General features: G+C 35.6%; 1 protein-coding gene across 4 annotated transcripts in view; it reads right to left on the bottom strand.

Moving 5' to 3' along the window:
* Positions 1-18,769, bottom strand: part of LOC133533140 (uncharacterized) — an 87,845-nt gene that overhangs the window by 23,901 nt on the left and 45,175 nt on the right. For 2 of the 4 annotated variants that reach the window (XM_061872104.1, XM_061872103.1), the window contains exon 1: positions 12,991-13,118. The exons of 1 other annotated variant lie outside the window; for it this stretch is intronic. In XM_061872104.1, coding sequence (XP_061728088.1) covers positions 12,991-13,054 — 64 coding nt within the window. In that variant the 5' untranslated portion in view covers positions 13,055-13,118. Of the gene's footprint in view, positions 1-12,990; positions 13,119-18,769 lie in introns of those variants that run through there. One more of the 4 variants, XM_061872106.1, reaches the window with a different exon arrangement.

Genomic DNA, 18,769 nt, shown 5'->3' on the forward strand with positions numbered 1-18,769 from the left:
TATGAACGTAGTTTAACAACATGATGCCTTCTAATTTCCATAGTAACAGTCTTGGTTAGTTTTGGACTATTGAAACTGTGTTAGGTTGTCCCAAATGAACACATTTTAGGCAAATTTAATATCTACATAAATGAGTATTGATTTTAGCTTTTATTTCAAAAAACCTAGAAAAATGTAGGTGGCATTCTGAAACAGTTAAATTTTTTCTATGAAAATAGGTATAAAATTGCACATAACATTAATTTTAATAAATATGCAATAAAATTCATTATGTTGATTGTTGACACAACCCTATTTCCGTTCACCCTGTATAGGTAATTTGTTTAATAAGTTGTGTGAAATAAACGCCCCTACTGATCCAGTGATCCGTGTAACGGTTATAGATACAGGGAGAATTGGCATCTGCTGGGCAATACCCAAAAATAATAAACAATTGACGACCGGCCTGGCCTAGTGGGTAGTGACCCTGCCTATGAAGCCGATGGTCCTGGGTTCGAATCCCGGTAAGGGCATTTATTCGTGTGATGACCACGGAAATTTGTGAGCGTGGGTGTTTTCTATGTATTTATAAATATTTATATATTATAAATATCGTTGTCTAAGTACTCCCAACACAAGCCTTATTGAGCTTACCGTGGGACTTAGCCTCCTGAGACCCAGAACCAATAATTTGTTTATTGAATTTGGAACCCTTAGTTACATAATAAAAGTTCAAAATAGATTCTGGAATATGTACAAAAATTTGTACTCAGGGTCTTAGGAGGTTAGTCAATTTGTGTAATAATATATATATATTATTTCATCGATTCCATATTTGTAATTGTTTTTTATAATTTTTATTGTTTGTAAAAATGGACATGTCCCTGTGGCCTATTTGCTGAATAAATGTTTGATATTTGATATTGATATTTGATAATGTCCTATTATTTTTATATTTATAAATTATTTTGTCTGAACAGCGATTACATAGTCTTACGGAGAACAATTCTATGTGTATGAAAAGTGGCCATCAAAAAATCTTAAATAGGTGGCGCTATAATACATCGCAAACATAGACTGATAAAAAACTTCAAATCACTGACATCGCACTTCACTCCGTCAATAACGTCTAAGTTCATGTCATGTCCTTGTGCTACACAAGTATTTACCATCAGTTTTTAAACGCTGGCAATATTTTACCATAAACAAGAGCCAAAGAGCTGCTTAAGTTTAATTTTTCATTGATATTTATTATTTATTAATCAGGCAGGCAGTTGAAACAACTGATAGTTGCCTGTATCTGAGTGATCTTCACTTAATATGTAAGATATATGTGATATTTGTTATTTTGAAAATATCACATATATCTTACATATTATGGCGCCATACATTCCATGACTGGAGCAAAAAAACACAGTTTTAATTGGTTAATAATATTGAAACCAATTGCAGTAGTTTTCATATAGCATTTCATAAAGCGTAGAAAATTTACAGGTGTCGGTGAAATATCAAAAATACTCAAAATGTTCTATTAAATGTCCCATGATTGGTGCCGTTAACATGTATCATTTAAACGCTAAAAAAAAATAGAAGTCGAAATATTTTCAACATTATTATCTTAACAACAACAGTTTTTGTGCACTATGAAATCAATCAGGTGAGTCACAGAGAGTGAAAGGCCGGTTCAATGTTTGCTCATACATCACTAAAACGCACCAGCACATCGCTATAGAAAAACGAAGTTAAGCGTAGTGGTCGCTTAAAACATTTTTAAAAATGTTCTAATATAAAATCGATGCTGTACGACGTAAGCGGCTATTACAATACAGTATTATTTTCTTAATACGACGCATAATTCTTACGATCTTTTTATATTTTGCGCTCCGAGCTACATATCTGCAAAATGTGCTAACGTCTATGAATTTTATCAGTACTTGCGACTTTTTAGAATCGAAGCGATCGAGCTATGATCGGAGACAAAATTATATGTTTTAGATGACGCATCTCACGAAAGGTGTGTGACTTTTAAGTTGGACTTTATCACTATAGCAGTAAGATTTAAAATGGTATGCTTGTGAAATGCATTGAGCTGTATAAGTTTAAGAGTTTGTGTTAGGACAATGGACTTTTAAACGGTTACGTATAAAACGTAATGTTTACGTGTGGCGAATGTGATTAGTCAATTATATAAAGTTTATTTAGAAGTGTTTCGGTTGAATAAGCAGAAGCATTAAATCACAGGTCAATTCGAACGTAAACTTACATTAGAATGATGTCATTTAGCTATCGCGCGTCTCGCTTGAGCCGATACATGTACGGACAAGTACAAGCGAAACTCATAATAACTAAATGATATCATTTAGATGTCAGTATACGTTCGAATTGGCCAAGTTTAGTCAGCAGTGAAATATTAAACGATACATAAAGGTCACCTTTTCGTAAAACCTTTACACTGCGTTTCCAAATGTACCATTGGTTTAAGGGATACCCTGTATGTAGTGTAAATAAATAAATATAAATATTATAGGACATTATTACACAAATTGACTAAGTCCCACAGTAAGCTCAATAAGGCTTGTGTTGAGGGTACTTAGACACCGATATATATAATATATAAATATTTATAAATACATAATACATAGAAAACACCCATGACTCAGGAACAAATATCCATGCTCATCACACGAATAAATGCCCTTACCAGGATTTGAACCCGGGACCATCAGCTTCGTAGGCAGGGTCACTACCCACTAGGCCAAACCGGTGGTCAGAGTGTATGTATAGATATGTGATATTAGAGTCCTACAATTTTGATACAATATATATATTTGATAGTGTTGGAACTATAGCATATTATAATCTGTTTTTTAAACTATGAAGCACTGCCCATAGGCATAGAATGGAACGCTCATTTATATATTTTATTTTATTTTTGACGACCGGTCTGACCTAGTAGGTACTGGATAGTGAGTCTAGCTCTGTATCTTTAGGTATTTAAATAAATGTAAACACAATCCACCCTCAAATGGCCCCTTAAGCCAATTGAGGGTAGATGAAAACGTTACATGATCAAATCATGTAGGTTAAAGTCAGGTCGTTCAGTGACAGATCCAAGCGGTTTTGTATTTGGTTGGTTGACCAATAAATGTTATACATATAGTACCCGAAAATTTACAATTTGTTTGTTTACTTTTATTTATCTTAATGTTGGCCATTATTTACTATTGACGACCGGTATGGCTTAGTGTGTAGTGCCTATGAAGCCGATGCGATGGTCCTGGGTTCGAATCCCGGTAACGGCATTTATTCATGTGATGAGCACGGATACTTGTTCCTGAGTCATGGGTATTTTCTATGTATTTATGTATAGACAAAACTTCTTGAGCTTACTGTGGGGCTTAGTAAATTTTTGTAAAAATTTCCAATATATATTTATAAAAAAATCTTGCATAGTAAATGTATGGCGTAGTATTTTATAATTTCAAAAAAAAAAGACTACTAATATTGTAAATACGGTATAAACGCGTATAACAATGTGGTAACTATACCTCTTAGCTCGTAAGTACTAAAACGTAGTGATTATATATGCTCTTTGGTAAGTACCTACTCTTTTTAAATGAAACAAATTATTACAAACTTTTAGACTATGACTGGTGTATACCTAACCATAAACCCAAATGTTTAATAAATGTCTTTCAATATAGTTGCCTTGGGAAAATATCAGATAATAATTTCAGCAAAACTACGTACAGCGATTCCCGTTTGAACCTTGAACGCTTTAAAATTCCATATGTGTCATAATAAAAACCACATTTCTAAAACGTCACACATTTTATGTCTTCTATAGGCGCATACGACATTTCGTTTCGAGCGCTTATAAAATGTTACTTAACTCAAAAACGGCTTAAGTTCTTGTAAAGTAATGGCATTTATGACTTTTTAATTAAAACTGATGCTTTGACGTTAGTAACCTGTTATCATATAAGTATATCCGATTTCAGTGCGTAGTAGTGGGTTATTTTTGTGAATACCTAATTGGTAGATTAATTCACAATGAGAACTGCAATGACAAGGATCAAAGTACGGAGATTTAAAACGGTTTATCATGATTATTTTAACACAATTTTATAATATATAATATAAGGGCCTCGGTAAACAGTACAATTTTGTAACATTTGGCGTTGAAACTCTAGTTCCATGGGGTCTCAGCGCGCACAATTTTTTTGCAGAAACCGCGAAGCGTCTGGTTGACGTAACTGGTGACCGAAGAGCTGGCGGCTTCCCCGCATAACGTATCAGCATTGCTATACAACGAGCAAAAGCCGGCAGCATCCTTGGTACAATGCCTCAAGGGCCTATTTTAGATTTAAAACTATGCTTTTCATCCAGTCATGGGCAGAAGGTTGTACCTAAATAAACAGAAATTATTGAAAAGACAAACTTAAGCAGTTTTACGGTCACAGATATGTGTTCGTGACTCAAGGATGTTTTCTATGTATTTAAGTATTTTTATATTACATATATCGGTCTCTCGGTCGGCGCTCTCCGCAAGCTTGTAGCCATATGCGAGTCCTATGCCTCGTCACACGGTTTGATTTACAATGGTAAAAAGAGCGAGGTAATGGTCTTTAAAGCCGGGAACAAATGCCCCTCGCATGTGCCCCCAGTTCGACTCAACGGAACCGGTCTCGTAAGAGTCAATAGGTTTAAATACTTAGGGCATATTGTTACCGACGACTTAAAGGACGATGAGGATATAGAGAGAGAACGGAGAGCGTTGTGTGTAAGGGCGAACATGCTGGCCCGAAGGTTTGCTAGATGTTCAAAAGGGGTAAAAGTAACTTTGTTTAAGGCGTTTTATTCATCTTTTTACACAGGTAGCCTTTGGGTCAGCTATACCCAAAAATCGTATAATGCTCTGCGAGTGGTGTACAACAATGCCTTCAGGGTGCTGGTTGGGCTGCCTAGGTTCTGCAGCGCCTCCGCCATGTTTGCGGAGGCTCGAACCGACGGCTTCGCAGCAATTATACGCAAGAAAGCGACCTCCTTACTACGTAGAACCAGGGATAGCACAAACAGCATTCTGAAGATGATTGCTGATCACGTTTGTTGTCCCATAATGATAAGTTTAATTAAATTAATTAAGTCTAATATAACTTTTAAGTATTAACATTAGTTTTTAAGTCTTATCTTATGTAATACTAACAAAAAATGGCATCACTGTTATCTTGAAATAAAAAATTGATTGATTGATTGATTGAAATATCGTTGCACACAAACACAAGCCTTCTCGAGCTTACCGTGGGACTTGGTCAATTTGTGTGATAATGTCTCTATAATATTAATTAATTATTTAAAATTTATTTCAGGTCAAATGATGCCACTGTTTGAAAACTGATGTCAAATACTTATTTTACAGGATTTTTGATATCCCTTGGAATGGCAGGCCGCGGCCGTCGACTCCCGACCGATTACGTCATTTAAATTTGAAATTTGATTATTATTATTTTTTATACCACGTCGGTGGCAAACAAACATACGGCCCGCCTGATGGTAAGCAGTTACCGTAGCCTATCAACGCCTAATTGAAATAAAATCAAAATTCCAACGACTCAAAAACTACGTATGCAACTTGAAGAGGTATCTATATTATGTCGGTGTCAAACACGCATACGGCCCGCCTGATGGTAAGCAGTCTCCTATGTACGTCTGCAACTCCAGAGGACTTACATGCGCGTTGCCGACCCTAACACTCCGCACCCTCGTTGAGCTCTGGCAAGCTTACTCACCGGCAGGAACACAACACTATGAGTAGGGTCTAGTGTTATTTGTCTGTGGTTTTCTGTAAGGGTACGTCCACTCTATTGGTATTTATTTACTATATAGTAACCACCCCTATGATGGGACTAGTACCAGTAATGGGATGGTATAGACAAATCCTGTAAAATAAGTATTTTTAAACGCTGGCAACATTTTACCACAAAAAAGAACAATAGAGCTACTTAAGTTTAATTTTTAATTGATATTTGTTAATTTGAAAATTAATGGGACTATACATCCCATGTCTGGAGCAAAAATACATAGTTTTAATTTGTAATATATTGACACCAAATACTTGGTGTCAATATATTACCAATTGTGGACCCGGGTATGTCCTTAAACTACGTCCACAAGAGAGGTATGGGCATTGTGAATGTCATCTCGCTCGGTGTGGTAGGGCACAGCACAGCGGATGTCATTCCAGATCTAGAGCAAAGCCCAACTGGGGAAGTACCTCCACCTTACAGAAAACCGCGGCCAAATAACCATCAGGCAGGCCGTATGCTTGTTTGCCACCGACGTAGTATAAAAAAAAAACCAAATACTTACAGCATCTTTCATTAAATACATAGAAAACATTAAGGATGAATAAGACATTCAACGTTTATGAACGAATGAAATACTTTATTGCGATAAACATCCCCATAAAGCGGTAGAAATTTTACAGGTGTCGGTGAAATATCAAAAATACTCCAAAATTTCTCTTAAATGTTAACATACATAAGATTAAAGCTTAACACTGTGTATGTATGTGTATAAATATGTGTGTATAGACTGTCGTTCCTTTATGTAATAATTCTTCACTATAATATGCAATTATGTACAAGCCAATGACTATGCGCTCCATTTATCGTCCAACTCGTTTCGATGCCTATTAGAAACTATCATATCGATCTACATCAACAATCAAGCAAAAATTAATTTTTGATACAAGCTTTCATCGCTGACTGTACTTTATCACAGAGTTCCTAAGGCTACCTCGTGTCTCCATCATCAGATCAGCTCAATGGTACCATTGGTTTGGAAATTTAACCTGTTTTCGAGCTTATTAAATAGATGAGATAGGACCCGGGTATGTCCTTAAACTACGTCCAAAAGAGAGGTATGGGCAATGTGAATGTCATCTCGCCTTGTGTGGTAGGGCACAGCACAGCAGATGTCATTCCAGATCTAGAGCAGAGCCCAACTGGGGAAGTACCTCCACCTTACAGAAAACCGCAGCCAAATAACACTTGACCCTACTCATAGTGTTGTGTTCCTGCCGGTGAGTAAGGTTGCCAGAGCTCAACGAGGGGGGTGGGGTTAGGGTCGGCAACGCGCATGTAACTCCTCTGGAGTTGCAGGTGTACATAGGCTACGGAGACTGCTTACCATCAGGCAGGCCGTATGCTTGTTTGCCACCGACGTAGTATAAAAAAAAAAGATGATTATTGCTAGAAAAGCTTGCGATTAAAACTTGAAAATTAAAAACTTCGTGTAGCAAATCGTTAAATTAAATTTGATTGCTGTAAAACAATTTATATAGGAAACTTGCCTATTCTCAGAGTTGTTCAAATAAAGTTGCAGGGGTATCTACATTATAATTTCTCGTCCGGACCCACACTGTATACATTTTTGAAAACGGCCAATCCACGATATTTTTTTAAACCGAATTTATAGTACAATAAATGTGTTACGAAAGTACGTTATAACATTCCATAATGGCCATAAAATTGCTGTAAACTACTATTTCCTATAGTACACTAGAATTTATAGACTTTACATTTTATAAGTACCTAAAGGTACTAAAGGTATATAAGTACCTACCTAAAGGCGACGACCGGTCTGGCCTAGTGGGTAATAGGGACCCTGCCTATGAAGCCGATGGTCCCGGGTTCAAATCCTGGTAAGGGCATTTATTCGTGTGATGAGCATGGATATTTGTTCCTGAGTCATGGATGTTTTCTATGTATTTAAGTATTTATAAATATGTATATATTATATATATCGTTGTCTAAGTACCCGCAACACAAGCCTTATTGAGCTTACCGTGGGACTTAGTCAATTTGTGTAATAATGTCCTATAATATTTATTTTATATTTATTTTATTTTTATAAAATAACAGGCATAGATAGGTCTTAGCAACTTGATAGGGTTTTATTTATTTTGATATTAGCTTGACCGCGAGCACCAATCAGTGCTATTGGCTCACATTATATGGTCTCTTAAAGCATTTTGTTAGCACTTATTTGGCGCGCGTGAGGCGTGATAACACGGTTGTATCGAAATAAGATAAAAACCTTTACAGTACATATGGGGCTACTTTATAGCACTAGTGCGAGAAGTAGCATATTACGTTACTGTGTCGAACATTTAAAGGGCCATATGTACTGTAAAACGTTGTACGATACATGTGCGAATAGGTAATTCGCAACTCGTGTCGATTTAAAACACTCCCTTCGGTCGTGTTTTAATTTATCGCCACTCGTTTCGAATTTCCTATTTTTCGCACTTGTATCGTAATGTACTATATAGAATCGATCACACAGAACCAGCTTCTGGGTTTACTCAAGGCAATTTTTTTACGAACACATGGTAGTTTTGTTACATGAGGCATCACCTTCGAGTAAATTCACACTAAAACTAAATAAAATTAATGATAAAATTTCAACATTAATATAATGATGCAAAAATTATACGGTAGAATGAAAAATATTGAAAGAGCGCTTTAATTTTTATTACAACGAGGTAACGCCCGTTTTATAGGAAAATAAAAAGTTGATTAAAATTGTTTAACGGTCTATTTTCACATCAGGGCCCTGTTTTACAAAAAGGACAACCAACATCGAAGTTGATATTAAAAAAGTTGAAGAGACTTCGTTGCTAGGAATTGCCGTGACAGAAGCGACAAGACCAAGAGAGTTATTCAGATTTTGAAAATTTAATGTTGATTTTTTATTGATACCTGACACGGAGGTCAATTCGGACGTACAGTTTGATATTTGAAGAATGTCCGAAAGTTATCATTCCCGCGTGTGTCCCGTTCGCGCCAATACATGTACGAATAAGAACGAGAGAATTGCATGTGCGAATCGCGCGAACAAATTGATATCATTTAGATATCAAAATGGAAGCTTGTGTTATGTTTTGATATACTGTATGTGTTATCTGTCGTGGCATCACCGAATACCACCTACAGACTAAGACCAGCGCTGGCTTCATAGCATTATGCTGAGTCGGGTCCATGTCGTGATGCGCGCTTAATGTTCTATTCTTCTGTTTTTGTTGCCTATACATGTTCGTACATGTTTGTGACTATCACGAATAAATGTCTTTTATCTGACCTTATCTTTATCTAAATTAATAATATTGATGCGAATTCAAATTTAATTAAGTTTAGAGCTTGCGTCGGACAAGTACCATTATTGTACCATCACAATTAGGATATTGATAAATAAATTGATAAGCCTTATCCTATTGTAAGTACAAAGTTTAAGAGCAATCTAGCTAGTCGTTAAAAAATGAGAACGTAACTACGTTTGTATGGAGAACCGAGCTTGCTGGGGACCCATAAGACCGACAGTACACTTGTTTGTCACTATTGAATAAAACCATGATAATAGGGTTGTTTCCATCTGCAAATCTTTGGGCAGAATTGTATTCCAATAAATTCTTTTGGATTATAAGAACATGTTAAACTACTTTTAGGGGACCTGTAATGACCATATTTTTGTAAATATTGAATTTAAAATATCTTTTGGCACACGTCACGTGACCAAACTCGAAACGTCATTGAAGATTCTGATGACGTCACAACTCTCGGATTGACACTGTTGACAGTTAGGCGATAAACAACAAATGACAAATGTCAGTTGACAGTTTGTATCTTCTACGTGCGTATGTAGTTATGTGTCAAACCGTAAACTGTGACGTCACACAATTTTCAAAGAGCGTTTTGGGTGCGAAAGCATCTGTCAAAATATATTTTGTTAATTTAACATATTTAAAGCCGTTTTTAGTATAAAAGTTGAATTTTAGGGCAACTTTTAGTTAATATAGAACGTAATACGAGCGTTTCAAAAAATTGGAAACAACCCTATTGTCATGTTTCCAGCTAATAGCGCTATACGTTTCAAACGAAAGCGGAACATTTAACGCTTCCGTAAGAAAACAAGAATATATTTGCAAACAAATAGGTATCGCGGGCTGCCCGCTTATTCGAGTTTTTATTAGATCTGTTCCCAATATAATTACTGGTATGATCTTTTCTTATCCAACCACCCAGCGAGAGTCTGTCGAGGTGTTGTCGAGACTCTTCGCTTTTTATTATTATTATAAGATTTAGCAGAGAAAAACAATTTTCAATAGTTTTCTCTCTTAAAATAATTAAAAAGTCGAATAAATCAATCGAAGGGCCAGAGCTGTGTGAAATGTTAACATCCACAGACGAAAATGACTACGTTCGGTAATGTGATCATGTGACTTCTTTCCCTTTCATCTTTTTTTTTAACCTGTTTATTTCATACAAAAAAAACATGCATTTTTCTAACTTAACTACTAATCTTAATTTATAAAGATTTTTTGAGTTAAGGAGTCTAGGCGTGTCGAATTAATTATACAGCACACTTCATCTTTATATAAATTTGCATTATTTTCGCATTTTAAGCATTTCTTAATGGGTTATTTACTTAAATAAACTGACATCTATGTAAGTATTGTGATAAATGAACTGATAAACAATACAAAGCCTAAACTGTTTACATTTCTAATAAGTGTTAACTGGAACCCTATTGTAGGGTTACTCAAGTCAACAAATATTTGATTTAGGTTTTAAGTAAACAAGGGAAGCTAAAGGGTTAATAACAATATTTGTACGTGTATTTAAACCTTTTTTTTTCTTTGCTTTCATCTTGTACATAAGTTCTTATAAAATAGTTAATTTCTTTGCAAAAATAGTTTACCATGATATTCATTCGAAGTTCGTTTAAATACAGTATGTTTCCCACCTTGGGGCCTTAAATGTAGGGCTCGTTTCTACGAGCTACTTTTACTATGGGACCAACCGCGAACTCATGGGAAGTCGTGCTAGACGTGCTGCTAAGTAACTTTCCTTATTTACTTTTGGGATCGACTGAAAGTTAAAAATAAACAACTTAATCACTTTGGAAGATATAATTATCAGTCGTTTAATTTATTGATTATTTACCGACAAACAATACAAAGTATTGTTTATAATGGGCTTAAGTTACTACTTAATGTAAATGGTCAATTAAAAATATTAATTGAACTATAATAATATTATGTTCGGAATGATTTTAAGTCAAGGGTTAGACCGACATTAAATTAATACGTTTTTATATATTTATTGAGATAGTTAATTTACTTTTGTAATATAAAGTAAGAATATTTTGACGACCGGTCTGACCTAGTGATGCTAGTATGAAGCCGAGGGTCCTGGGTTCGCATCCCGGTAAGGGCATTTATTTGAATGATGGGAACAGATATTTGTTCTTGAGTCATGGATGTTTTCTATGTATTTAAGTATTTGTATGTTATTTATATAGTTGTCTGAATACCCACAACACACGCCTTCTTTGCTTACCGTGGGGCTTATTATAAATTTGTCAAAGAATATCTTTATAAAATTTATTTGTTTGTTTATTTATATTAATATTAATATTGACGTGAGGCTTGGTTTTTAAAATATGGCAACAGACAAAGTCCTTCGGCCAAAAAGAGTCAACTTTCGGTCCGCTGCGCTGAACGACCGTAAGAAGACCGACCATTTTGGACCCGGGTATGTCCTTAAACTACGTCCAAAAGAGAGGTATGGGCATTGTGAATGTCATCTCGCTTTGTGTGGTAGGGCACAGCCAGTGGATGTCATTCCAGATCTAGAGCAGAGCCCAACTGGAGAAGTACCTCCACCTTACAGAAAACAGCAGCCAAATAACACTAGACCCTACTCATAGTGTTGTGTTCCTGCCGGTGAGTAAGGTTGCCAGAGCTCAACGAGGGGGGGGCGGGTTTAGGGTCGGCAACGCGCATGTAACTCCTCTGCAGTTGCAGGCGTACATAGGCTAAGGAGACTGCTTACCATCAGGCGGACCGTATGCTCGTTTGCCACCGACGTAGTATAAAAAAATAAATAAAAAAAAACGAAGTTATCGCTTTCCGGCTTCATCGAGCAGAAATAGTAGAATTCTAACCAAGGGATGAAAAACGCCCATTTCCGTCGAAGTAGTTTAGTCCGAGAGCCCGAGACTGAAATGATGCCTTTCAACCGAGTCACTCTAGTTTTCATTTCGAATACGAGAAAAGTAATACACATGTGCATTTAAAAAAACACGCCTGAGTATAAACTTCAGTAGTATTTCTTGAAGGTACTTTCAATTAACATTTTAGGAAAAAATATCGTTAAGTAATTATGGAATGGGGAGTTCATTATCACAATAAAAATAGAACAATAAAATTTTAAACCAAAATTAGACTTGTTTATCGTAAAAAAAAAAAGAAAAAACGTAGGTACTTGGAAAGTACAGTGCTCTAGAGCAGAAACGTATCATTTTCTAGAACAACAATGACCCATTTTCGAGCATGAGAAATGAAAAATAGTTTACAAACCTCTGGCAGTAAATAAGAAAGCCTTCGATAACATGTTACTGCTCTAGGTATGTAAATAAAAAACAAAACGCAAAAAGAAACAAACAAAAACAAACTATCAATTTAATTAAAACTACTGTCAAAGAACATAAAAATATAGTTAAAATGCAAGGAAAAAAAATTAAAATACGAGCTGGTTCTAAAGTCTGTCAAACTTTGTCTGTAGAAAAAGGCGCGAAATTCAAATTTTCTTTGGAACGATAACCGTTCGCGTCTACAATTTTAAAATTTGCCGCTTTATTCTACTGACCGAATTGGCTTGACTAAATATATAAGAACTTTATAATTGTTCTAGTCTTTTTTAGGATTTTTATAAATATTTGTCCTGGTTTCTTTATTTATTTGTTTTATTTATTTACTTAAACTTCATTGCATGATATAAAGCACTCTCTGCCATTCAACCAGAAACTTGTAGGTATTCTTCGTTTGTAATTTTTTTTTTACTTCTCCAATTTATTTAGTATAACCAATGAGTACTTAGTTATATAATTCTGTTATTTGTTTTTTTTCCATTAAAGCAGTAAAATATTACATTATCAATGAGTTACCTGGATGTCTCTGCAATCTCCTTAAATTAGTACCACTGTCCTCCATATGCCAAGAATATTCCATTTTAATTGTCTACAACTCAATCATTTTCAACACATCATTTACGTCGCATCTAATACGAAGCCACAAACACACATCACTTAAAAACGTCTTTAAATTTAAAATGTCCAAAAACGTCTCTATTGTAGCGACAAACCGTTTCCACAGATTAAAAAAAACTTTGAAAGTCAATTCTTTTTTCAGAATCACTGGCCGGTTACAGAATTAACTTTTTAATTAAAAATAAAAAAACGTCCGTTTGGCGATTGTTCGTTTGAGTCACTGGCGAGTTCGTCTATTACCCCTTGCGTGTGAAAGAGTCAGTCATTGGAACGAGGCGTGCGTGCAAGCGAGACGGATAATATTTTCACTATTTTTAGGAAAAGCGGTGGGGTTGGAAACTGACCAATGACGGGGTTTTCTTTTGTTAGGAAAATGGTATTTTTGGTCAAAGGGCGTATGGATTTGAATATTAGGGCAGTTTTCATGCTACTAAATGCTAGGTATTTTTACAGACGTAAATAAATACATATTTGTTAGACCGTTCGTATGTATGCTGGTTATAACGTAATGTAAGCTATTTTTATTATTTTGACTTTGAAGAATGCGATCTTCTTTTGTTTAAAGATTAATAATTACGTATGGTACAAGTATGGTATGGAAGAGCTGTAAATAAACACGGTGTAACATGAGGAAGCCGAAAGATTTGAACATCTAGTGTATTCCTAACACATTTAGAGACCAAAATGTCATATAAAATTTTCTGTATTTCGCCTAGTTTCAGAGTTAATACCAAAAAAAAACATCTTGTTATTGTAACTTAGTAGAAAACACCTTTTTGATGGCGTTGATGCCATTATGGGGCGTAGTTTTAATATCCTTATGTCAAAAGATGTCAAAAAGTGACAAGTAACCTTTGCAATAACTAGGTTTTACAAAGACATTAACTTTTTGTATAGAAGCACATTCAAAAATTTGAAAAAAAAAAACAAAAAAAAAGTTTTTTTTTTGCCGAAATTTACTTAAAAACTCATATAACATTTTTTTCTTCTTTTGGCCTCAGAAGTGCGTGGATAAAATTTCGGGTTCCTCGTTTTACACCGTGTATGTAAAAGGTATGGAGTCTTGGCGCGTTAGAACAAAATATAACGACAGAGATTTTCATTTAAAAGGAACAAAATAAAAAAATAGATTCATAATAATTATTTTTAATTGTAGCAGCATATTAAATCCGTCCATAAGAGTATATAAGTATAACTTAAATTTGGAAAAAATAGCAATACCTACGAACATTTAAATCTTAGGTTGGGTGCAGAAAATACTCCATTAACAAATTTTACTTCTCAAATACACAGTCATCACATTTATCTTAAAGCAATAAAATTCATAAAATTTTTAACTTATGCTAAAAACAACATATTAATTTATTTCTTAAAAAAAAAAACAACAAAAAGCTTTCTCTAAGCTTTTTTTCTTAGTATGTGTGTTCGTGTTTAATAATCTCCATATTTAGCTCATTTCACTACCTGAGAATGTCTGAAAAAAAGAAAGATGTCTGGAAGAGATCGCTTTTTAGCGATAAGTCCGCCGTTTGTTACCTGGTTCTATTTTCCTTTAAAATTTGATTGTAGTTTTACATGTATGTAAAATGTATAATTGTTGGTGCAATACTGAATATTTACTTAGTTACTTAAAAGATTATCAAAATATATATAAAAGACTTCCTCCAAAACCCCTTTCCTTAGCAGGGTCAAAGATTAACTAGAACCTAAATTTGTATGGCCACAGGGCTAATATGGCAAATAATTCAAAAGTATCTTATCTTATCTTATGATTTTCGGGGGCTCTTGTCTCACTTCGACCCACAGGGATCTTTTTTGCACTTGCCCCCTTAAGAAAGATCCGTCAACTACTCTAGAGCTTTTTTGACCATCTCCATGTGCCAGATGATGGAGCTTATGGGACGACCGGTTTGGCCTAGTGGGTAGTGACCCTGCCTTCGAAGCTGATGGTCCCGGGGTCAAATCCTGGTAAGGGCATTTATTCGTGTGATGAGTATGGATATTTGTTCCTGAGTCATGGCCTCATGGGTGTTTTCTATGTATTTAAGTATTTATAATTATATATTATATATATCGTTGTCTAGGTACCTACAACACAAGCCTTATTGAGCTTATTGTGGGACTTAGTCAATTTGTGTAATAATGTCCTATAATATATATATATATTTATTTATTTATTTATGGGTAGCCTTTTGAATTCTTTTGGTTCCAGATAGCCTGCTCTAAAGCCCTTCATTCTTTGTCTGGCGAGGGCGTGACATTCACAGATTAGGTGTATTACTGAAGAATTCAAAAGTAAAGATAGGCCGTTCATATAACTCCGACCGGCCATTGTCGTTTGGTGTGTCTCGGTGGAATGCTACAACGCGTTAGGTTGATGAATTCGCATAAAAAAGTGGAATTTAAAAAGACATAAGTGTTCAGATATACAAAATTACAAGGGTCCATAGTCTCAAAAAAAATTTTTTTTTCACCACACCAACTGGCAAAGGCCGCCTTGATTGTTCAAAAACGAATAAGAAAGTTGCATTTTGTCCATATTTGGGGCAAAGTAATCATGAAGATGCAAATTTTGAGTTGATTCCTTATATTAGCTGGTAGAATTGACTCTTAAACGATGATTTAGAATGATATTTTTTTATTACATTCATTTGGTTTTTTTTTGGTATTCCATAGTTAGTATTTTCCTCGCGTTGGTGTGGCGAAAAGTTTTGTGTTTCACTCGGAGGCAAAGTTTGTTTAACCCCTCGTGCCTTGATACCCTCGCAACGCTCAAGATTCCACTCCTCGAACCACTCGCTACGCTCGTGGTTCAATTTTGGAATCTTTCGCTTGCTCGGGTATCAATATTAGCACGAGCGGTTAAACAACAAGTTTGCCCCCTTGTAAAACAATTAACTATTTTACTTTTTAAAAGGAAAAAGAAAATGTTACCATACGATTCCTTAAATGTTATAAAAAATTTTATTGTATGTGAACTATATACACAAACGCAATATTCAGGCTCAAAATAGCAATTTTCATGATCTTCCATACATTTAGGACAGACTCTAATGTAATGTGACGTCATATTACAATATCATTTTGTTACAGGCGTTTCAATCGTCGAGTGCGACCGTCAGACTTTAACTCTCATTTCTGACCTTCGTGTTGCTTAAATGCCATGAGTCCTATACATGTTCAGACATTTGATCTTCAGGAAAATCAAGATCAATTGACATTATTTACAAGTACTTAGCCAATTCTTGGTGCCCGGTGGCCCGTCTTTACGAAATAATATATAAGTCAATGGCTAATGATATGTCAACAAATATAAGTATATTTTCGTTGTTTTTGCTATAATAGGAAATATAAAAACAGTTTAACTAACAAAATATACACACGAATTCACATTTATCAACCCATAACTATTTACATAATTCATAAACAATAAATAGTTCCTTCATCCCCTCGCGTGTTAAACACCACTTTCTGTCCCCATACTGTATAATATATATAATATACAGGGTATCATACATACGGGGTGTTTTTTCACCCTTACCTATGTTTTGCGACATAAATGTACAGAGTGTCACCTGCAATAATTTACGGGCTCAATATATAGGTCATATTGAGCGAATTTTACTATGGGACCAATCCCGAAATCGCGAATAGAAAAATTAGTCTCCCATAGAATATGTCAAGGTCAGACACCCAAAATGTACGAAACAATTTTTTTTGTTCGCGATTTCGGGGTTTTGCTCAAAAGGGAAAGTTGCTCAGTATGACCTATATATCCACCCCGTAAACTATTGCAGGTGACTAAATAAACAGCCTGTACCATGTCATACTGCGCAATATAAATAAATAAAATAAATATTATAGGTCATTTTTAAACAAATTGACTAAGTCCCACAGTAAGCTCAATAAGGCCTGTGTTGAGGGTACTTAGACAACGATATATATAATATATAAATATTTATAAATACTTAAATACATAGAAAACACCCATGACTCAGGAACAAATATCCATAATCATCACACGAATACAGGCCCTTCCCAGGATTCGAAGGACCATCAGCTTCGTAGGCAGAGTCACTACCCACTAGGCCAAACCGGTCGTCAAAAATATGGAATATGGAATCTAAAATGTACTAGGCTATTGGGTGAAAGCGATGGACTACATTCTGAGTCATGGGATTTAAAACTTGACATTTGTCTAATAAAATGGTAAGTACCTAGGCAGTATTAATTAATTTAATTTATTTGCCAAAAAACAAAGATTATACACCTCGCTAAATCAATCAATCAATCACTTCATTTGCAATAGAACATTCTTAAATATGGCATGGTTCAGGATTTCATTCTTAAGTATGGTTAAGGATAAAAAACATCCTGTATACGTGGTATAATATACCTACACAGTACACAGGATGGTAAACATGGTTAGCCCCGAATCTTCATTGATTTAACGAGCTATGGCAACCATCTCGTGACTCAAGTGCGGTGAATGGTAGAATACTATAACTCGACTTTCAGCTTGAAGGATTTAACAACTGGAGCCGCTATGTCTGTTTTTTTTTATACTACGTCGGTGGCAAACAAGCATACGGCCCGCCTGATGGTAAGCAGTATCCGTAGCCTATGTACGCCTGCAACTCCAGAGGAGTCGCATGCGCGTTGCCGACCCTAACCCCCTCCCACCCCTTGTTCAGCTCTGGCAACCTTACCGGCAGGAACACAACACTATGAGTAGGGTCTAGTGTTATTTGGCTGCGATTTTCTGTAAGGTGGAAGTACTTCCCCAGTTGGGCTCTGCTCTAGATCTGGAATGACATCCGCTGTGCTGTGCCCTACCACACAGAGCGAGATGACATTCACAGTGCCCATACCTCTCTTGTGGACGTAGTTTAAGGACGTACCCGGGTCCAAGGACGGTCTGTAATTTTCTGTACAAAACAGTCTGCCGATTCTTTGCGGGCGAGGGGCTCGTCAAATGTATGCCTATTTGCACGTAACGTACAAATAGTCATGTCAGATAAACGTCAGTCCATACAATACATATGATCATTGGCCGAGGTTGTCGACAGAGGGGCTCTTAAAGGCGACTCCAGTTGTTAAATCCTCCAAGACTTTCAGCGTTTTCGAGACAACCGTCATGATTTTCCGTAAAATGTGTCAATGAGTACTTTCTCCCATTGGGTAACCGGGCTACCTTTTATATTTATTTTCATCACACTTGCTGGAAAAGCTCTTATTTCATGCAGGTGTACTGAAAGACAAAGGCCTAAATTGTTCCCGCGTGAATAGATCGTGACAAAAAGATCTATAACTCCCAAGATAGCCGTTTAAAATAGGCATGATGACAGGTGATAAAAAATCGATAGAATGGTTCCATTTTTATCACTTGTAGGACTAAGATGGTCGGCTGTTTATCATTTGTCACCATGCCTGTCTCGTTCTAATAAGTATGTAAGTGCGAAAGTGACAGGCATAGTGACAAATGATAAAAATTGAACCATGCTGCCACCGGGTCTACTAAAAATCGGCATACATAATCGACTCGATTTCAGAGATTTTATCGCAGTATTTTTCGCCTATATCGCTATCACAAACATCATTTACTTTTTTTCAGACAAGTGATATGGATAATTACAATAATTACATTCATCATCATCTCCTAGCCGTTTTCGACCAC

The sequence above is a fragment of the Cydia pomonella genome, chromosome 28, assembly GCF_033807575.1.
Source record: "Cydia pomonella isolate Wapato2018A chromosome 28, ilCydPomo1, whole genome shotgun sequence".
Taxonomy (NCBI): Eukaryota; Metazoa; Arthropoda; class Insecta; order Lepidoptera; family Tortricidae; genus Cydia; species Cydia pomonella.